Below are 17,484 nucleotides of genomic sequence, written 5' to 3'. Positions count from 1 at the left end.
CGGGAGGGACTCGGGGCGGGAGGCGGGCGGGCGGCGCGGCCCCCGCGGGCTGGAGCCGTGCGCGGGCGGAGTCCAGTCCGGGATTTCGGGGGCGCCGCGCGGTGACACATCGGCATCACGGGGGCGCGGCCGGGCGGCGGGCGGGGGCTGCGCGCTGAAAGGCGGCGGAGCGCGGCCGCGCTCACTCCGGCGCGGCGGCGGGACGGCGCCAGGCTGCCTGCACTGCCCGGGCTGGACTCCGCGCCGGGGCCGCCAATGTGCCCCGGCAGGCAGGCTCTCACCTCGCCCTCCGGTAAGCTGCGCGCCGCCGGGGCAGGGGCAGGGGCAGGGGCAGGTGCGGGGCCGGGCGGGCGGAGAGGGAGGAAAAGAGAGCGAAGGGGGCGGCGGGGCGAGCCCCGGAGCCGCGGCGGCCGGCGCCGATCGGCTGGCGGCGAGGCGGCGGCCGGGCTCGCAGGCTGTCAGGCGGCCGCCGACGGCAGCGCCGAGCACATGGCAGCCGCTCGGCTCCGGCTGCAGCCCCGCAGCCCCGCTCCCCGCTGCCCCCCGCGCTCAGCCCTCGCCGGTGCCGGGAGCGCCCCGCGGAGCCGCCTCGGCGAGGCTCGAGCTGCTTTATGGTCGTCGGTGCTGCTTTTATTACCGCTGGTGCTGGTTTTTAGCATCGCTACAAGCCTGGTTTTGGCCTCGGGAGGACGGGCGGAGCGCTGCCCCTCGCAGCAGCCGCGGGGAGCGAGGGGCAGGCGACCCCCGAGGGCGGCGGGGTGGGCTGGGAGCCCGGCTGGCCGCAATTAGCGCCTCCCGGCGTAATTAGGGAGGGTAATGGGTTTCGGGCGTGCTTTTTTTTTTTTTGCGCCTGGAACGGCGGGGGCGAGCAGGTGCCAGGCGGCACGGAGCGGGGCGGATGGGCGAGGAGGAGGAGGAGGGCGGCGGTGCCCTGACAGAGCCCGGGCGGCGTTCAGCGGCCGGGGGGCTCCGACAGACCCGGGGGGGGAAGGAGCCGAGCCGAGCCGAGCCGTGCTGTACCGAGCCGAGCCGAGCCGTGCCGGCTGCCCGCAGCCGTCTGCGGGGATTCCCCGCCCCGGCAGCGGCCGTGCCGCCGTGCGCTGGCGCTTTAAACGCCGGAAGTCCGCCCTCCGCAGGGAGCAGCGACCTCGGGCTGCGCCCTCCCCCTGCAGAAGGCGGGGGGAAGCCCTTGTTTTCATTCATAACTTTTTTTTTTTCTCCTTTTTTTTTTTTTTTCCCCTCCCCTCCTCTTCCTTCCTCCCCGTCAGCTGCGCGCCCCGCCAGGCTCGCAGGGGCGCCGCCCGCCCGCAGCACCTCGGGGCCGGGGCTCGGCCAGCCACCGGGAGCGGAGCGGAGCGGAGCCGCCCGGGTCCCTCGCCCCGTCCCGCTCATGCGGCCCCGTTTGCCGGGGGCAGCCGCCGCTGCGAGGCCCGGGGTTGTCCCTCCCGGCGGCTTCCTCGGCCCCTGCCGCCCTCCGCCTGCCCCACAGATGGCACTGGCTGCCTTTCGCCGTTCCGTGGGATGTGGTTTTTGCCTTCCCCCGGGAGCCCGGCTCCCGCCCGCTGCGGCTGTGAAGCTCTCCTCCTGCGCCTTCATTCAGCCTCAGCGCCTGGCGGGGCGGTGTGCGGGGTGAACCAGAAGTGAGTGCGGTGCTCTTCGGCTTCTCCTTCTTGCTTGCTTCCGAAGCCCGTGACCCTAAAGCCCTCGCAGGTGACATTTAAACGTAAAATAAACCTTCGGCTGGTGGATCAGCACGGAGACTTTGCGTCCTGGTAGAAGCTGGTACTAAGCTTGTGTCAGCCGTCAGGGTGATGCAGATGCATGGCTACCTGCTAGGATAAGTCCTGCTCTGTCCTTCTCCGCGTGTCCACGGTGCCTGTGTTGCTCGTGTTGCGAACAGCTCCGTGCCACCTGCAGGCTGGAGAGGTGAGACGCTTCTCCACGGTTCTGCTCATGGGTTCTTTGGGAGCGCTCGATTGCCTAGTGCTCATCTTGTTGCTCCTGCAGGTAAACGTACGTGACATCTTGCAGGGAGTTTGTCTAGGGCTTTCGGTGAAGGAAAGCAGTTTGTTTTACTCGTTCTCTCTATAAGTCCTGCCTTTTAGGTAGTCTCTGTACGGTTTCGTATGGGTACGGAACTGTCACTGCAGTTTTCTAGCTCGGCATTTGCAACCTTTGTGTTAACAGTTAAAAGATTGAATAGAAGAACTTGTATTTCAGAAGCTTTTAATCAGTTCATCTTGGGAAATATTATTTGTTCTTTTTTTTTTTTATTCTGTTTTTTTTTGAAAGTACCTAACTTTTTTTTGAAACAAGTTCTCATCTGACAATTTGTCTTATTCTTTTCTACCTGTTTTTCTTTCACACTCTGCCCTTTGGTCAGAAAATACTTGAAAACAGGCTTCTGCTCGCACCCTTATTGCTTCTGTTTGCACCCTTATTTTAGTTTTATGAGATTTGCATGCTGGATTTCTTGCAGAAAATGTCTCATACGCTTGACAGTGCTTATTTCAAGGCTCTATAGTGCACGTACTTCACCTTAAGAAAGATACTTACCGAAGCATGCTAGCAAGCAAATCTGTTTAGCTTTCTGATGCTGCAGATTAAGCCAGAAGAGTGAGAACTGTGCGTGCTATTTATTCTGCCCTGCAGAACGCAGCCTGGCGGTGCTCCTTAACGTTTCCAACTTAGTTTTGGGGGCAGACAGAATTGCTCTTGCTAATTAGACATTGAGCTTGGTAGCAAGTGAGAAGCACTTAGTTCCTGTGGCTTGCCAAGCGAGCTTGCAGGTTAATGCTGATTTTTATAGCTATTTTCTTTCTGAATTGTAATTTTAATGGCAAGGGGTCTCCCTTAGCATTCCTCACCTATGATGCCATACCCAGGTTCTCCCCATTGCTGGACTTTGGCCAGATCCTCAGCGTTGTTGTAATCCCCTGCTGAAAGAGATCAGCGCCAGGTGGCTAGGGCAATTTGTGGTTTGCCATATCACTTTTATTTTCAAAAAGTATCCTGTTCTTTGTTCCTCTTTTGCGCTTGATCTTGTGTCTGTATGTATATATGTACACACGCAATGTTTATTTACACTTTCTGACTTCTTATTGTTATTCTAGGGTTTCAGATGCATGCCAGGTTCCCGCTGAATGCCAGAGGTAGAGATCGCTACAGATGGAGCCCCAAAGTCAACATGGCAGCGGTGGCTCGTTGGTAGTGATTCAGCAGCCCTCTTTGGACAGCCGGCAGCGGTTGGACTATGACAGAGAGAGCCAGCCAACAACGATCCTGTCGCTGGACCAGATCAAGGCCATCAGGGGCAGCAACGAGTACACCGAAGGTCCATCTGTGGTGAAAAAAGCTGGTCCGCGGACAGCACCAAGGCAAGAGAAGCATGAAAGGACTCACGAAATTATACCGATTAATGTGAATAATAACTACGAACACAGACCCAGTCACGTGGGGCATGTGGCACATCAGCATAACGCGAGGGCCCCGGTCTTGAGCAGATCAACGAGCACGGGGAGCGCAGCCAGCTCTGGGAGCAACAGCAGCGCCTCTTCAGAGCAAGGACTGCTGGGCCGGTCGCCTCCATCCAGGCCGGGTTCAGGCCACAGGTCCGACCGGACAATCCGGACGCAGCCCAAGCAGTCGTCTTTGATTGTAGATGATCTGAAGGGTCCTCTGAAAGAGGACTTGACACAGCACAAGTTTATCTGCGAACAGTGTGGGAAGTGCAAATGTGGTGAGTGCACAGCCCCGAGGGCCCTTCCTTCCTGCTTGGCCTGCAACCGGCAGTGCTTGTGCTCTGCGGAGAGCATGGTGGAGTATGGCACCTGCATGTGCTTGGTCAAAGGGATCTTCTACCACTGTTCGAACGACGATGAAGGGGACTCGTACGCGGATAATCCCTGCTCCTGCTCCCAGTCACATTGCTGTTCTAGGTACCTGTGCATGGGAGCAATGTCCTTGTTTTTGCCTTGCTTGCTCTGCTACCCTCCTGCAAAAGGATGCCTCAAACTGTGTCGAGGGTGTTACGACCGCGTCAATCGTCCAGGCTGCCGATGCAAGAACTCCAACACTGTCTATTGTAAACTGGAGAGCTGCCCCTCCCGGGGTCAGGGCAAGCCCTCATGATTTTCGGAGGGAGGTTTACTTCCTCCAACTTTGATTTTCAGGTTGTAGCTGATTTTTTTTTCCTTTTTTTTCCTTCCCCCATTTAGGGGGGTGGGGAGACTGCTCTTTTGCTTTCTCCCTCCACTTCAAATACACAAGTTCTTCCCTTTTGCAACTTTTTTCTCCTCTTTTTATTCACTCAACTGAGTGTGGAGTGTTTTACGTAGTCATTGCTGCTCTTTGGTAAGTGTGGACTTAGTATCTGCGTCTGCCGCTCACTTTGGCAGGGTTGTCTGAGTTTGTAACTGAACCACTCCTGACAGAGACAGTAAGGGCTCACTGGGCTCTTGCAGCTTCTTGCTCTGAATATCTTCCCAAAGATGTTTTTCCTTCTCAGCAATTTTTTTGTCGTTAACCCCCTGGGTACCAAGGAGTAACTTTTCATGAGTGAGCTGGATTGTGAAATAACTTCTTGAGTGTTCTCTTCCTGGAGAGGGATGTAAAATAAAGGCTTTACCAAATGAAAGGCCTGATTCTTCTGTAAGCAGCCTGCTTTTTTTTTTTTTTTTTTTTGCCTCCACCTCTTTTGTCTTAACTTTTGGAATATTCTCAGTCCTGAGAGTTAGCTGATTGTTTCTCCCCTTGTTTTTTGTTTTTTTTTTTTTAACTTGAGTTTTTGCTACACTATGTAGATCTTCACATTGGAGACATTATGGCTGCAACTGTACTTATTTGTTTCTCTTGCTGTCAAATCTTTGAAGGATATTGCTCACTCCACCCTCCTGCTCCTGTTTTATAGTCCATCAGTATCATGTTGATATTAAAGTTGGTGGTGTTCATATATCCAAACAGCCTTCAGGTGTCATTGAGTCACCTAAACGTTCTTGAATCTTTAATATTTCTTGTGATCCTCTGGTTTAGTGAATTTAGCTCTGCTCTGTACTTTATAATTTTATTCTGTTCCCTGTTTTATTGCCTTAGCCACAAATTGTGGTCCTTTTTTGTATATTTTATGTATAAAACACAAAGTTGAATCCCAACTATTTTTAAGACAAAAGTCTGTTAAAACTTTTTTTATTGTAAAGAATATTTATTATGTGAATCTCTATTATTTTATGATATTTATTGCAAAAGACTTTGAAAATGTACTCATGTCTGAATATAACAAAATATCAATACTTAACGAAATAAGGATGACACGAAGAAAGTACATATGTTAACTATAATGCAGAAAATATATTAATTAATGAAAATGGCTCTTGAGTTCTTTTGTTACAATGACAGGTTGTAAGCTACTTTTGCATATTCTGGGTTCTTGTTATTTTCTTCCTCTGGTCAGGTGGTCTGTCAGGTAGCAAGTAACTTCCTATTGATACTTCAAAACCACTAGTCTGTGCTCTAGTTTAGTTTACCTAATTTTAACTTTGCAAAAACTTACTTGATGAACAGTTAGCAATGCAATGTATGCATTGTGCTCAACAGGGCCAAGAGGTGTAGGCCCTATTTATTTTCCAGAGCATTAAAATAGTTGTGGAGGAGGAAACCACAGCTTCAAGTTTAGTTTCCTAAAGAATACCAAATTAAGATGTAAACCCATTCTAAATTTTGTCATATAGACCTTCTTGGCTGGTTACTTTATGATATGAAGTAGAATTTGGGTTGCTGCAGCTTGCTAGCTTTGAGAGTTGTGTATGTGCGCACATCTATATGTGTGGCTTGTTTGTTTCTCTTCTCATACGTTTTCCCAATGTCAACTGAATCCACCTTCTGTCTTTAAATTAAAGGCTCTTAAGGGTGACCCAAGTGTCACAGCTACTTGTGGCCATTTAACACTTACTCAACAAAACCCCTTTTCAGTGAGAGTGAATGGGGAAGCCTCATTCTTCTGTCCATGTGGGTCAAGGCTAACATCACAATTCTCTTAAAGTAAAAAGTTTATTAAATGGATGTAATTCCACATGGTATTCAGAGTAAGTGGTTCTAGAGAAACTCCACTTAAGAAACTCTAATAACCTGACAACTGTGTCATATTGCATTTTGAAGTCTTCTGCTTTGAATTGCCGTGCTCAAGCTGTTCTAACTCCCAGTTTGCTGATCATTGGAGTAAGCTGGGCTTTTGTAGTTAACAGCATCAAAGCTGACCAAAAAATGCATTCTTTATTAAAGAGCATGTATAATTTCTGTGAGGTATACAGCAAAACCATAATAACGTTACATCTAAGAAACAGCTTGCTTTTCAGTATGTTCTTGGTAATACTGCTCTCTCAATCTCAGTTCTGCACTTAAACGTGACAAAATTTACAGATGAGGAGCCTTGTGGGGTAGCAGTGTGTGTATCTGCCTTCCACAATTTATTCTTTGTGAGATGAAGCAAAGCCAAGAGAAGAATGTGTCTGAGGAGTAAATGACTTGCTCGGCACTACTTCCTTATCACTGATACTTCTCTAACAGTGGCAGCTGCAAACAGCCCTCGGGAGACAATGAAATCCTTGTCAAACAGTCACCGTTGGTCAGATAGGGCCATTTTTAAGACTGTGTACTGACACTCAGAAATACCGAGCCAATTGCAGTTTCCTAACTGGACTCAATCCAGCTCTGTGTTGAGTACGTTTGCTTGAATGGTGTTAATTATTCCTCCTCTTCAAAAAAAAAACAAAAAAACAAAACAAACAAAAAAAACCCACAAAAACTATTCATGTTGTTGACTTCTGTCTCTCTCTTTTTCAGCCAGGTGGCTTATGTGGGGTTTTGTTAGGATTTGTTTCTTAGCAGAGCAGAAGAAAGCCCAAAGGACTCACTCACACATAGTACGTCTTTCCGTGACCATCTTCCATTATGAGCTGCATCACACCATTGATCCAGATTTCCGAAGAAATCAATAAAACTATGCTCTAATTAGATTAAATAATCTTTACTAACTGAAGTTGGGAATAATTTGAGACTGTCATTTCTGAAGGGGAACATTTGACTTTGACCTATGCAGAAATTAGGTGATAACCATTCACTGTGCGTCTGAAGCAGTACTCTAAGTGCCAGGTGTTACCCAGAGAAGGCAGCACTGAAGAAGTAGAAGTAAATAGCTCATTTTGTTTCCTTTCCCTTCTTGTTTTAGATGTTGCATCTCTTGTACTTTACATCCATCTATTTGAGTTCACTTTTGTGTTTGTCAGGGTGCAGGGCAATTGCCTTACTGTATGGCAGTGGCTGTGATGTCTCTCGGGCAGACAGACGGCTTTTTGCAGTGTAGAACCAAGCAGGGTCATGTGAGGGCAAATTGATGTTTTCCTGGTGGGTGTGTGGCAGTAAGCGAGCTGACAGATGCATGAAGTAATCCTCCACACATTGAAGGGACAGTAGTTAGTTCACATATCCCCAAAGCATCAATCACTATGATCTGTTCTACTGCCTGCTGTACAGTAAGTAGAATGACCACCTACAGATACAGCATCTTCTTGTGAGGGGGTGAACGGGTTTGCTAAATGCTAATGGGACTCCTGATAACCGGGAGACTGAAGTGTAGATTTCAGTCCTTCAGTCCAAATGTTGTCAGCATGCTGTTCAGGTCACTTCCTTCACATCTGTACAGCGCCTACAGTATCTGAGGTCCAGCTGCTGTAACGATGTAGGTGAAAATTATTTCTTAGCCATTTTCAGATAGCTTTGATAGTTTTCATTTTGAAAAAACGAAGAGTATGTGGTGTAAAAGAATTGTGTATTTAGGCAAGAAGCGCAGCTGACCTAGTAACCTAGTTGTATAGGTTGCTGATGGATGTGAGCAAGCTGGCCATCTGGTTGTACGTGGCAGAGTGCTGAAATGTCTCAGTGTAAGATCTGTGAGGAAGGGAAAAGGGAAGCTTCACCAGGCTGGGATTCAAGTCTCTGTTTGTCTAGCATCTCGAGCCCAGTGGCAGGAGATGAGATTTGGAAACAGATGGTGAGTTTCCACGTTGCCTGCCGCGGGAATACATTGTTAGGGTGAGAACGGGAGAGTTAAGGTGTTCCGCCAGAGACAGCTTCGTTACGCTAATGCTAGTGTGGATGATAGTGTTATCTGAGGGGGAATAGTACTTAAGAAATGAAGAGTGCTTGCTCTTGTTTATGGTTCTGTATCGTAAAGACAGGTGGGAGAGGATTAGCTCCTCTCCCTGTGATAAAGCAAATCTGTTAAGAGGGATTAAACGGGCTATATGAAGTGTTTTAATGGATTTATATGAAGTAATAGATTTTTGTCCTGGAGGAATGTTCAGGACTCACTGATACTTCTGTGTTTCTTGTTCTGCTGAAATTACCTCCAAATGCTGAGGAATCCTGATTAATTGTTGGCTTTCTTCCAGCTGGAGCATTTCTGTCAGTCATGGTAGCGCTTCAAAAAACAACCTGGAGTGCAATGTTGTCCTACTATCACACAACTGGATTTACCAGCCTTACAAAGTGCATGGTTTGCACAGGTGTTGTTCTGATTAGCCTTCATCCCTGGGCAAGCTGCTTTCAGGGCAGCTCTTAAATGTTCCTCCTTCCTAGCTGTGGTTATTTCTCGTCTTGCTATCACTGATGGGAGTAGCTGAGATGTGGCTTCAACCCTCACTAGTGGATACATGGCCATGTGGGTTCTGAGTGAAGTTTTGTATTTATTGGAAGGATCTAGCTTAAAAACTTCTAAGTCACCCAGAAAGTTGCCTTCATCATGTTCTGCCTCTCCACTAGAGCATGGGCTCAGACTGTAACCAGTACCTGGAGCTGACATGTCATTATCCCACAGGGAATAGGGCTGGGCTGTGTGTCGGGTGGTCAACGCAGCCCTGGATCTGCTTTCTGGTGCTGTGTCAGCATTGTGAAATCCCAACACGGGTTCATTTGGGCCCTTTGTGTTCCCTTGTGCTGTGACTACTCCCTTGCAGCCAGGTGGGAGCTCTTTTACCACCCATCACCCACCACCAACCACAGTGCCAAAGCCCAGGCCCTCACTAAACACCATAGAAGGTGTCAATTCCTGCAAACATTACACTTTTCAGTTGTGTTTTCACTGTGTGCGCTTTGAAATGAGCTTTGTTTTCATGTGTACAGGTAGCAATGTGTAGGTGCAGATCTGCTCTTGCTTCAGCTGGACTGGGAGTACTTGGCTACGTCTGGGTAAGTGCATTCTGTTAGATACTGTGGGCTTTGGCTGTAGTGTTAATGGGTAAATCCAGACTCGGTGTTTCCTAAAGGCTGAAAAGGAATACGTACATGTCAGCCACCGTAACAGAAGACAATATGGCTGGAATGAAGCTCAATTCCTGGAGTGGTACCTACTGCTCGGTGTGCATTTGTGAATGAGAGATGCACCGCCATCATTTTCCCAGCCTTCAGCTGCTGCTCCCGCTTCTCCAGGTGAAGCTGTCTTTAGATGAGACATTTCCTCATGTACTTATTAGTAAATACAAATGTGGGACAGGTTTCCTGTAGGCCACACATAGCCTTAGTAGGTTTACTTATGGAGGTGTGAAACCCTTTTACTTTTTACTTCAAAAAGGACCAGAAAATCGCTGTGATCTTTCAGTATTCTTGATACATCGCATACATATCCTTGATACAGTGCATTTGGAATGGAATCTAAGCCCATACTGTAAAAGGAAAGGAAGCAGTGTGCCATCCCAAGGGGATGACGTTGTCATGCATGTTACAAAACTAGCAATCTTTGGCTCAAAAATGCAATTATTGCCAATTGCTTGGTTTTGAAGAAACATCCATTTGTTTAATCCTCAGAGAAAGGTGTGCATGACAGCTGTGCCTCTCTTGCACTGTCAGTACGCCCTGTTTTGTAAACCTTTGTATACATGTACAGTGCTATGAATCTGAAAACAAATATCCTACAGAACACATTGTCAAAAGGCACAAATGTTCAACAGAGGCTCTACCCCAAAGGGCTGAACCTCATTGTGTTTGTGCAATAGGGAGCACAATGGAGCTCGCATATTGCCTGACCCTTCGGGGCTGCTACCGTAGTATGACTGGTTTTATAACGCAGAGTATTCCTTCTGAACGAAGTCAATGGGTTTACACCAGTGACTAAGTTTGCCAAACATCAGTGTATGTCCATTAATGTCTCATGTCACAGCGGGCAGTTCTGAATGGACTTGATTCTGGTGGTAGGGTGTTTTCCTGTTTTCTTATTTTGTTTTTATTAATTGGGATGGTTCATACCACACACAGTCTTATGAATGACTAAGATTCATAAGTGTTAATGTGTTCCTAGTTTATATGATAGAGTGACTGGGAGAAGCAGCTGGAATACCCTAAATACATGCTAAAATTATGTAAGTGATTAACTACTTAATGGATATTTTAAATTGCATTGACCTTCTTCTGTAGAGTACTTCAACTTCCAGACCATCTGACAGTTCTTCCAGTGCTGTGAGAGCTCCTCTTCCACATGTTACGCAGGAAGAAAAGTTGGTGTTATCTGACATGGGAAAGATCCTTTCAAAGGCATCATTTCTTACTTTTGTGGTGTTCGATCTGGTGCTTTTGGATCTGCACACTTAGAAGAAGACACTTTAAAATGAAAATGAATAAACCAGTTGCCAGAGAGAAAGGGGAAAGTTCCATGGCTTTTCCCCAACTTGATTTTTAGGAGATGGCATGGTACCTTCTTCTTAACGTTGAGGAATTCTAGCTGCTCCTGCTCAAAAATCCATTTTCAGAAAAATCTATTTCCCATCAGAATCTATTTCCTATCATGTCATGCCATCTCTTTTTAGAGAATAACTGTATGCTTGCTCATTGTTTTACACTGTGTGGAGTTCTTCTGGATGACAAATGCTCTGGCTGTACGAGTCATCTGTGCTGCTCTGCTGCTGAGGCACTTGCTGGTTTAATGCACTTCTGCATGCTCTGTCTTTCTTACGAGTCACAGTGAAAGCGATCCTGGTTAGTCAGGGTGGAAAATACAGTTCAGTTGGATCTTGGGATTTTGTTTTGGTCCAAAGTTCAAATCTGGATATGAGCTTTGCCAAAGTTTGGCAGTACCTGGCACCTGGGCTTGAGCTTACTGACCTGCAAGAGAACAAACATATGGAAATATAGTTGAAAATGCATCAGTGCTACTGCATTAAACAAAGGATCACAGTAGGAGCAAGCGATAGACTTATACAAAATCTTTCTGGAGACTCCACATCTCTCTCTCTCTCTCTCTTTTTTTTTTTTTTTTTTTTTTTTTTTTTTGAGTTTTAGAGTCCATAGGCTTGTTTTCTCCTTTCCATCTCTTGCCTTACACTGGAGCAGGCGCACTCGCTGTGGTGCTTCCACAGTCATCCATCACTGCTGCCAGGTGCAGATAACATCCCCTGTAATTGCTAATCTGCTGTGCTCTTCCTGCTGACAACTCTAACATACCTGGTAGGGGATAACTTTATCTGTTCAGGTGGCAAAAAGTGCAATAGTACCTCCTTACCAAGTAACTCAAAGCATTTTGTGCTTGTACTTAAATTGTTTTAAATGAACTATGCCTGATAAAGCAGCGCTGAGGGAAATATTTTTCTCTTGCTGCTGGGAAAGCCAAGACCTGAGGGTTGCATGGCATCATGCTGCGAGGCACCAGCACCTTTGACTGGCAGTGTGGTGTTTTACTGTTAAGTCATTCCTCCATACAGAGAGATGAATGAATGGGGAAAGTGCTTAAGGTCTAAACTGTAGCACTTTCTAGAGGGTATTTATAAACTGGGTGTTGTAACATGCCACAGACTGTGTGTGCGCATGCATCCGACTATGATGATTTAGAAGCAATGTTTTTACTCTTGGTCAGAAAAATTTGTAATCCTAACACGGGGACCTATTTAAAATGCTCTTCGTGCAGCACATTGTGCACTACGATCCATCTGTAAGGAACAGGTCCACGTTTATTAAAATATATTATATATATTTTAATATTTGAGAACAGCAGTGATCCTGATCTCTGGGTGCCTGCACTGGGAGATGTGGGAAACGAGGCGGAGGTACAAATAATACATGTTACTTGCGGGGCTGGAAACCAGAGCCATATCCTATGGCCTTCTAATTAAAAACCTTTATTTCCACAGATTTATTCTGTGGGCCTTACTAAATAGATCAGCCTTGGGTTTCTAATGGTGAATATTTTAGGAGGAATGTAGCCTTTGTTACTATGAATAGTCGGGAGCAGATTACCGGGATGCCAATTTCCTGTTGCCTTTCAGAGCTGCAATTTGAGCCCTATTTGCTCCTGGCTCTTGCACAATTGAAAACAATGGGTGGCTTCTTTCAGGTTTCACTTCAGAGCTCTTAGAAACTGGGGAAGTGGCTAAAGCCCTACTTTACAGGTAATTAACAATAGATAATGTTTGCTCTGCGTTTTTTCTTTTTCTTTTCTTTTATTTTCTTCCTTTTTTTTTTTTTTTTCTTTCTTTCTTTCTTTTTTCTTCCTTACTTCCGTTTTTCCCTTCCTTCCCTCCTTCCCTCCCTTAAATGGAGGCAGAAGCCCACCCTGAGCTCCCAGTGCAGATGCTGTCTTGTGGATGCGGTCCCAGGCGTAACCTTAGCGAGATGGGTCAGGTTTACATCCAAGCAAATAAAGGAAAAAGCAGAGTGGAGGAGATGTTTGGTTGCTAGAAATGATGAAGGATAAGCAGCAGAGCCTGGATGGGCTGCCTGTCTCAGTCAGCCCAGTATGTGAGTGTTTACTGTTGTGAACCCGCTCTTTGATTTAGGGCCCCTTTTTATTGTATCCTCTATCTCCTTTATTAGGTGCACACTTCTCAAACCTTGTTGACATTTATGTAGGATGGTTAAATATTTTCTTATGTATATTCAGTTCTAGGAAACCACATGTTCTTTAAAGTTTATCTTAAATACAGAAGCTTGTTTTACCACATAAAGCTATATGTGTCTTTTGTTTATCATTATCTTGATAATTATCTGTGGGCACCTAGGAAGAAGCTGGAAAAGAAAAGAAAACAAAACAAAACATGCTGCTCTTGCATCATTATTAGTATTTATCTAAAAATACACTGCGCATGGCTGAGGCAGAGAGGAAAAGTCTGAATCGGGATGCTTGGGTTCCTTGTGGGTAGCAGGGAAGAGATTAACATCAGGATAAGTGTCACCTGCTGCCAGCCTCAGAAGTGAGCTCTGTGCCTGCACATTGCAGGCTGTGAGGCAGTGTGTGGGTAAGTTTTGAAAAGACGGGAAAAATAAAAATGGACCTTTGAACGTGCTGGCACAGACATCTCTCTTTTTGCCTGTAGAGCTAACTATTTATTTGGCCTTGCTGCGTATGTGGAAACTTCCTGAGTAAGCGGGAGATTCGTGCATGCACATAAAGTAGTTGCCCAGTATGTAAATGCCCTCTTGCGTTTCGCATCTGCAAACATCGTGTGTGCAAAAGCCGGAGGAGAGATGGAAAAGTTTGCTACGGCAAAACCTGCTCCAGTAATTCCTGGCTGGTACAAGGAGCCTCTCTCACATTTTTGCTCTGGGTGAAACTCTGCATCTACTACACTGCCCTGCCCCGAGGCAGCCTCTGGTTCTGTTTGTCCCTTTGCCAGCCAAGTGCAGGGTTTGGCGGTGGGACTGCTGGCCCAACAAGCTGCTGCCTTAATCTGTAATGCCAATGCAACCATTCACTAAATACAGGGCACCTGGACCAAAGGTCCAGGGAAAGGGACTTCTGGCGCTTGACTGGCACCAGGGAAAGCATCACACAGTTCCATACCTGGAGGCTGCAGCCTTAGCGTTAGGGCTGCCTCTCTGTGTTAAATGAGCTCTTAGGCTCCGGGACTGTCATCTGCTCTCTCTCCTTACTTCCTGGCCTGAATGTGCAGCTTTGCAGGTAGTTACTGAGACTACACACATATGGATATAGGGCTATGAGCCAAACAGGGGAAGTTTCTAGCAGCACCTGATGGAATTCTGTACATGCACACCATCTACATGAATTAGAACTATTAAGAAAGCACAAAAAAAAAAAAAAAAAAAAAAAGGCACAAAATGAGAAACAATTCTGCAGTTCATGCCTGTGTTTCTGAGTTTCCCATGAGGCTTGTAGCATTTCATTAGCTTTAACTGTGAACACAGTTTTTGCTTCTTGTTCTCGCCATCTGCAAGGCTATCGGAAAAACTGTCTGACTCATTAACCCACTTCTGTTTCTCCTTCCTGTTGTAGCTCTTACTTCTATGACCTAGGTGATATCATTTTGACTGTAAATCTTGCAGTAGAAACAATCCCCAAAGGAAGTAAACATGGCAGCAACTTTGGATGTGTTTTCTTCAGAGCTGGGACAGATGAATGGATGGGCCTTCTGTTGCTGATCTTCATCAGGAGCTCTGAAATAGAAGAGGGAGAAATTTTGGGAAGAGTCTTAAAGTGAAGCTGCAAAACTGCCTAATTTGTAGCTTTGTTGTGATTGTGATAATTTCCTTCTTTCTCCAGTTCCTTGTTGATAATTTAGGAAGACACAGGAGACAGATGTGAAAAAAGGTGTTTTTTTTTTTTTTTTTTTTTTTTTTTAGAACTACAATACATTTTAGAAAAGTTCAATAATTTTGCCTCTTACTACTACCACTGGTAAATCTTGTTCCCTTGCGTTAGGGAAATGTGAACTGCTGTAGCATCAAGTGTATTTGTTCACATAACTTACTTTACAGTGTAGTTCTCTATTACACCTACCCTTCCCTAATTCTCTAGCAGCGTAAGCCCCTCCTGTACCCACACTTGTTTCAGGTTTATTTGATGTCATCCCAGTTCTCCAGAGGAAAAGCTGGAGTGGTCTGGGGTGACCTGGGGCGATCTGTACAGCTGCAGGGGTTGGGGTGCCACAACAGAGTGGTCCTGGCTCAAACCCACCACAGGTGCCCTTCACCATCCCTGCCTGATGCTCACTCCCAAGGTTTCCAAATGTGCTGGTGAACTTGGCAAGGATTGCCCACACTGTACTTTTAAGGAAAATACCAGCCAAAGTGGGAGGGTGCCCATCTTCTATTTGCTTTATTCCTGTTTCCAATGGGATTTAATCCAAAGAACCCAGGAGTTCCTGACTTACATGTTTCTGTCTCAGGAGTGTGCCGATGGGCAGGTTACATGAGCCAGCCAGTGGTTGTCCACCTGAGAGGACAGAAATGCACTTTGTATGTAGATTCAGCAGCTCCACAGGTAATAGGGAAACAAGTGCATCAGGTTTAGCTGCAAATTCTGCTCAATGTACTCTGTCAAATGAGAGCCTGCAGTGAAATTCATGAAGGATTACCTAAAATTTGGCTTTGTTCACTGGATGATGCGACCTCAAAATTTCTGAAAATCAAGCTTAACTCAGTTTCTACATATGGATTTCAGAAACTAACTACAGTCTTTTAAAAATATTGACCTTGTTAGTCCATCTTGCCTTTAATTTATAACTTGGAATAGTCAAGATAAAGCTAAGTCCTGACCCCAATGTATAGGGCTCACACTAGAAGAGAAACAGAACAACTGCAGGGGTGCAAGTGAATAGGAGCACTTTGATGTATTTTTTGTCTATCTACATACCTAGCATTTGGGATTTGTAAACCTTAACACTCTTAATATTTTATTTTGAAGTTTCAGTGAAGATAATTAAAACAATGGGAAATAAAGTGGTTTTATATGTGTTCAATAAAGACTATTTCTTCAAATTGAGAGAATAATTATAACCCTTAATTTTTTCAATTTGTGTCCAGCTGGAACTTGACACCACAGGCATCTACTGCATTTTTACTTCTCTTACAGGAGTAAGGAGTGTTTTTTTTTCTTTTTTTCTTTTTTTCTTTTTTTTCTTTTTTTTTTCTTTCTTTCTTTTTTTTTTTTTTTTTTTCCCTCTGTTATAAATACACACACTCATTTTATTTCAGACAGCTCTCCTACCTTTTCCTGGCAGAGGATAATGCTGAGGAAATGCAGTGCTTCTTGGCACCTTGACTTAGAAGTGCTGAGATAATATATTACATTTTCCTCCCTTATGGAATAATTATTTGCCATTGCAATGCAAGTACTGCTTCTTAACATGGAGGGGCAAGACTGCAGGACCCAGGCTGGTGTCCCTCAGCTGGACCTGCTCATTGCCCCTGCCAGACCCCCAGCAAGGCAGGGCTTTGTGAAAGCACTGCTGTGCAGGCTGGGATCCAGCCCTGCTGCTGGAGGCACCCTGCTCTGATGGCTGCAGAGGAATTGCAGATGAAAGCAGATGCCTAAGAGCTAGGTGGCTGGAGTTACGTGAGGTGACTCCCACCCGCTGCCACTTAAACTCAATGAAGTCCTTTTTTCCTGCATTTTTCATCTCTGCCTCTGGCTCGCTTTCTGACTTCTTTTGAGACATATTTTCAAAGAGACACTTCTCTGACTCTTCTGGAGTGTTTATATAAAATATAACTCGTGATAAAAATATGTCCCATGACATGGCCTGTATGATAGATAACCCCGTTCTCTCGCTGCTTTTGCCTTCTGTGGTCACAGAGATGATATGTGGGGATATTTGCATACACAGTCAACATAAAACAAAGTTTTTCCTCTCGCATGTCAAAAATTTCCTCTGTGACTTTGGACAGACCGTTCTGTTTGTCAGCCTCACTTGTACACGATGTTCTGCCGCAGAAAACGATGCCTCCATCGTGTTTTTCAAAGAGGATGTAAATTTGCCAAAACAAATGATGGGCAGAGGAATGCCTGCCTACTCTGTTTTGGTTATATGTAATCTTTACAATATCCTCTCACAATGCCTCCCAGATAAGTGGGTGGTATGCCAGAAGCACAGAACAGTTAAGACATCTCATGATCTCATCTGCTCTCTGCTTTAAACAAGGTGCTTTTGATGGGTTACGAGACATGACATCGCAGCCTTCTGGGCAGAGCCAGTTGCCCCAGGCCCTGCAGCTAAGGTGGTGGGCACCCCACAGAGCTGCTCTGCAACAAGCGCCGAAGAGAGAAGTGTGAATGACAACACAGAAACAATGGGTGAGTTGGACGAGGATGTGCGATGACACATCGGAGTCAGAAGGGCAAACAGTTTGTAAAATTCCCCATCCCGGCTCCAGCCTTGGCAGAGGTACAAGTGCAAGGGGAGGCCAACAGACCCCGAGACTCCAGGCTTTCCTTCCAGAGAAACAATTCCCACTCCTCAGCCTGATCATAAGCTTTGGTGGAACCTGCTTCGCATTCTTACTCCTTCCGTTGGAAAAAGTCAATGTCCTGTTAAAGTGCTATATTATACTTTATGTATACAAGAAGCAGTGTGAACCAAAAGCCTGAGTGAGGAAGGCCTGCCTTCAGATCTCAACCTTGTTCTGGGACAACAAGGAAACGATGCCATGTTCCTGTCCATTTCCCTCCAGAACAGCTAATGCTGACATAATGGGTACTTTATGAGACATTAC

At 46.0% G+C, this 17,484-nt stretch overlaps 1 protein-coding gene across 4 annotated transcripts; it reads left to right on the top strand.

Moving 5' to 3' along the window:
• The first annotated feature begins 204 nt into the window (after positions 1-204).
• Positions 205-4,678, top strand: SPRY1 (sprouty RTK signaling antagonist 1). 4 transcript variants are annotated; one of them, XM_032187463.1, is made up of 2 exons: positions 205-292; positions 3,114-4,678. In XM_032187463.1, exon 2 carries the CDS (start codon positions 3,169-3,171, stop codon positions 4,129-4,131), a length of 963 nt encoding a protein of 320 aa, XP_032043354.1. In that variant the 5' UTR covers positions 205-292; positions 3,114-3,168; the 3' UTR covers positions 4,132-4,678. The 4 variants fall into 4 exon arrangements, with proteins under 4 accessions (XP_032043354.1, XP_032043355.1, XP_032043358.1 ...); XM_032187464.1 differs by lacking the exon at positions 205-292 and adding an exon at positions 1,531-1,640; XM_032187467.1 differs by lacking the exon at positions 205-292 and adding an exon at positions 1,686-1,710.
• The last annotated feature ends 12,806 nt before the right edge of the window (positions 4,679-17,484 follow it).

This window comes from Aythya fuligula, chromosome 4 (assembly GCF_009819795.1).
Source record: "Aythya fuligula isolate bAytFul2 chromosome 4, bAytFul2.pri, whole genome shotgun sequence".
In the NCBI taxonomy this organism is placed as follows: Eukaryota; Metazoa; Chordata; class Aves; order Anseriformes; family Anatidae; genus Aythya; species Aythya fuligula.
This window is presented reverse-complemented; position numbering and strand designations above follow the sequence as displayed.

Coding starts and splice junctions, on each gene's coding strand:
- SPRY1 (XM_032187463.1), top strand. CDS start 3,169: ATGGAGCCCCAAAGTCAACATGGCAGCGGTGGCTCGTTGGTAGTGATT.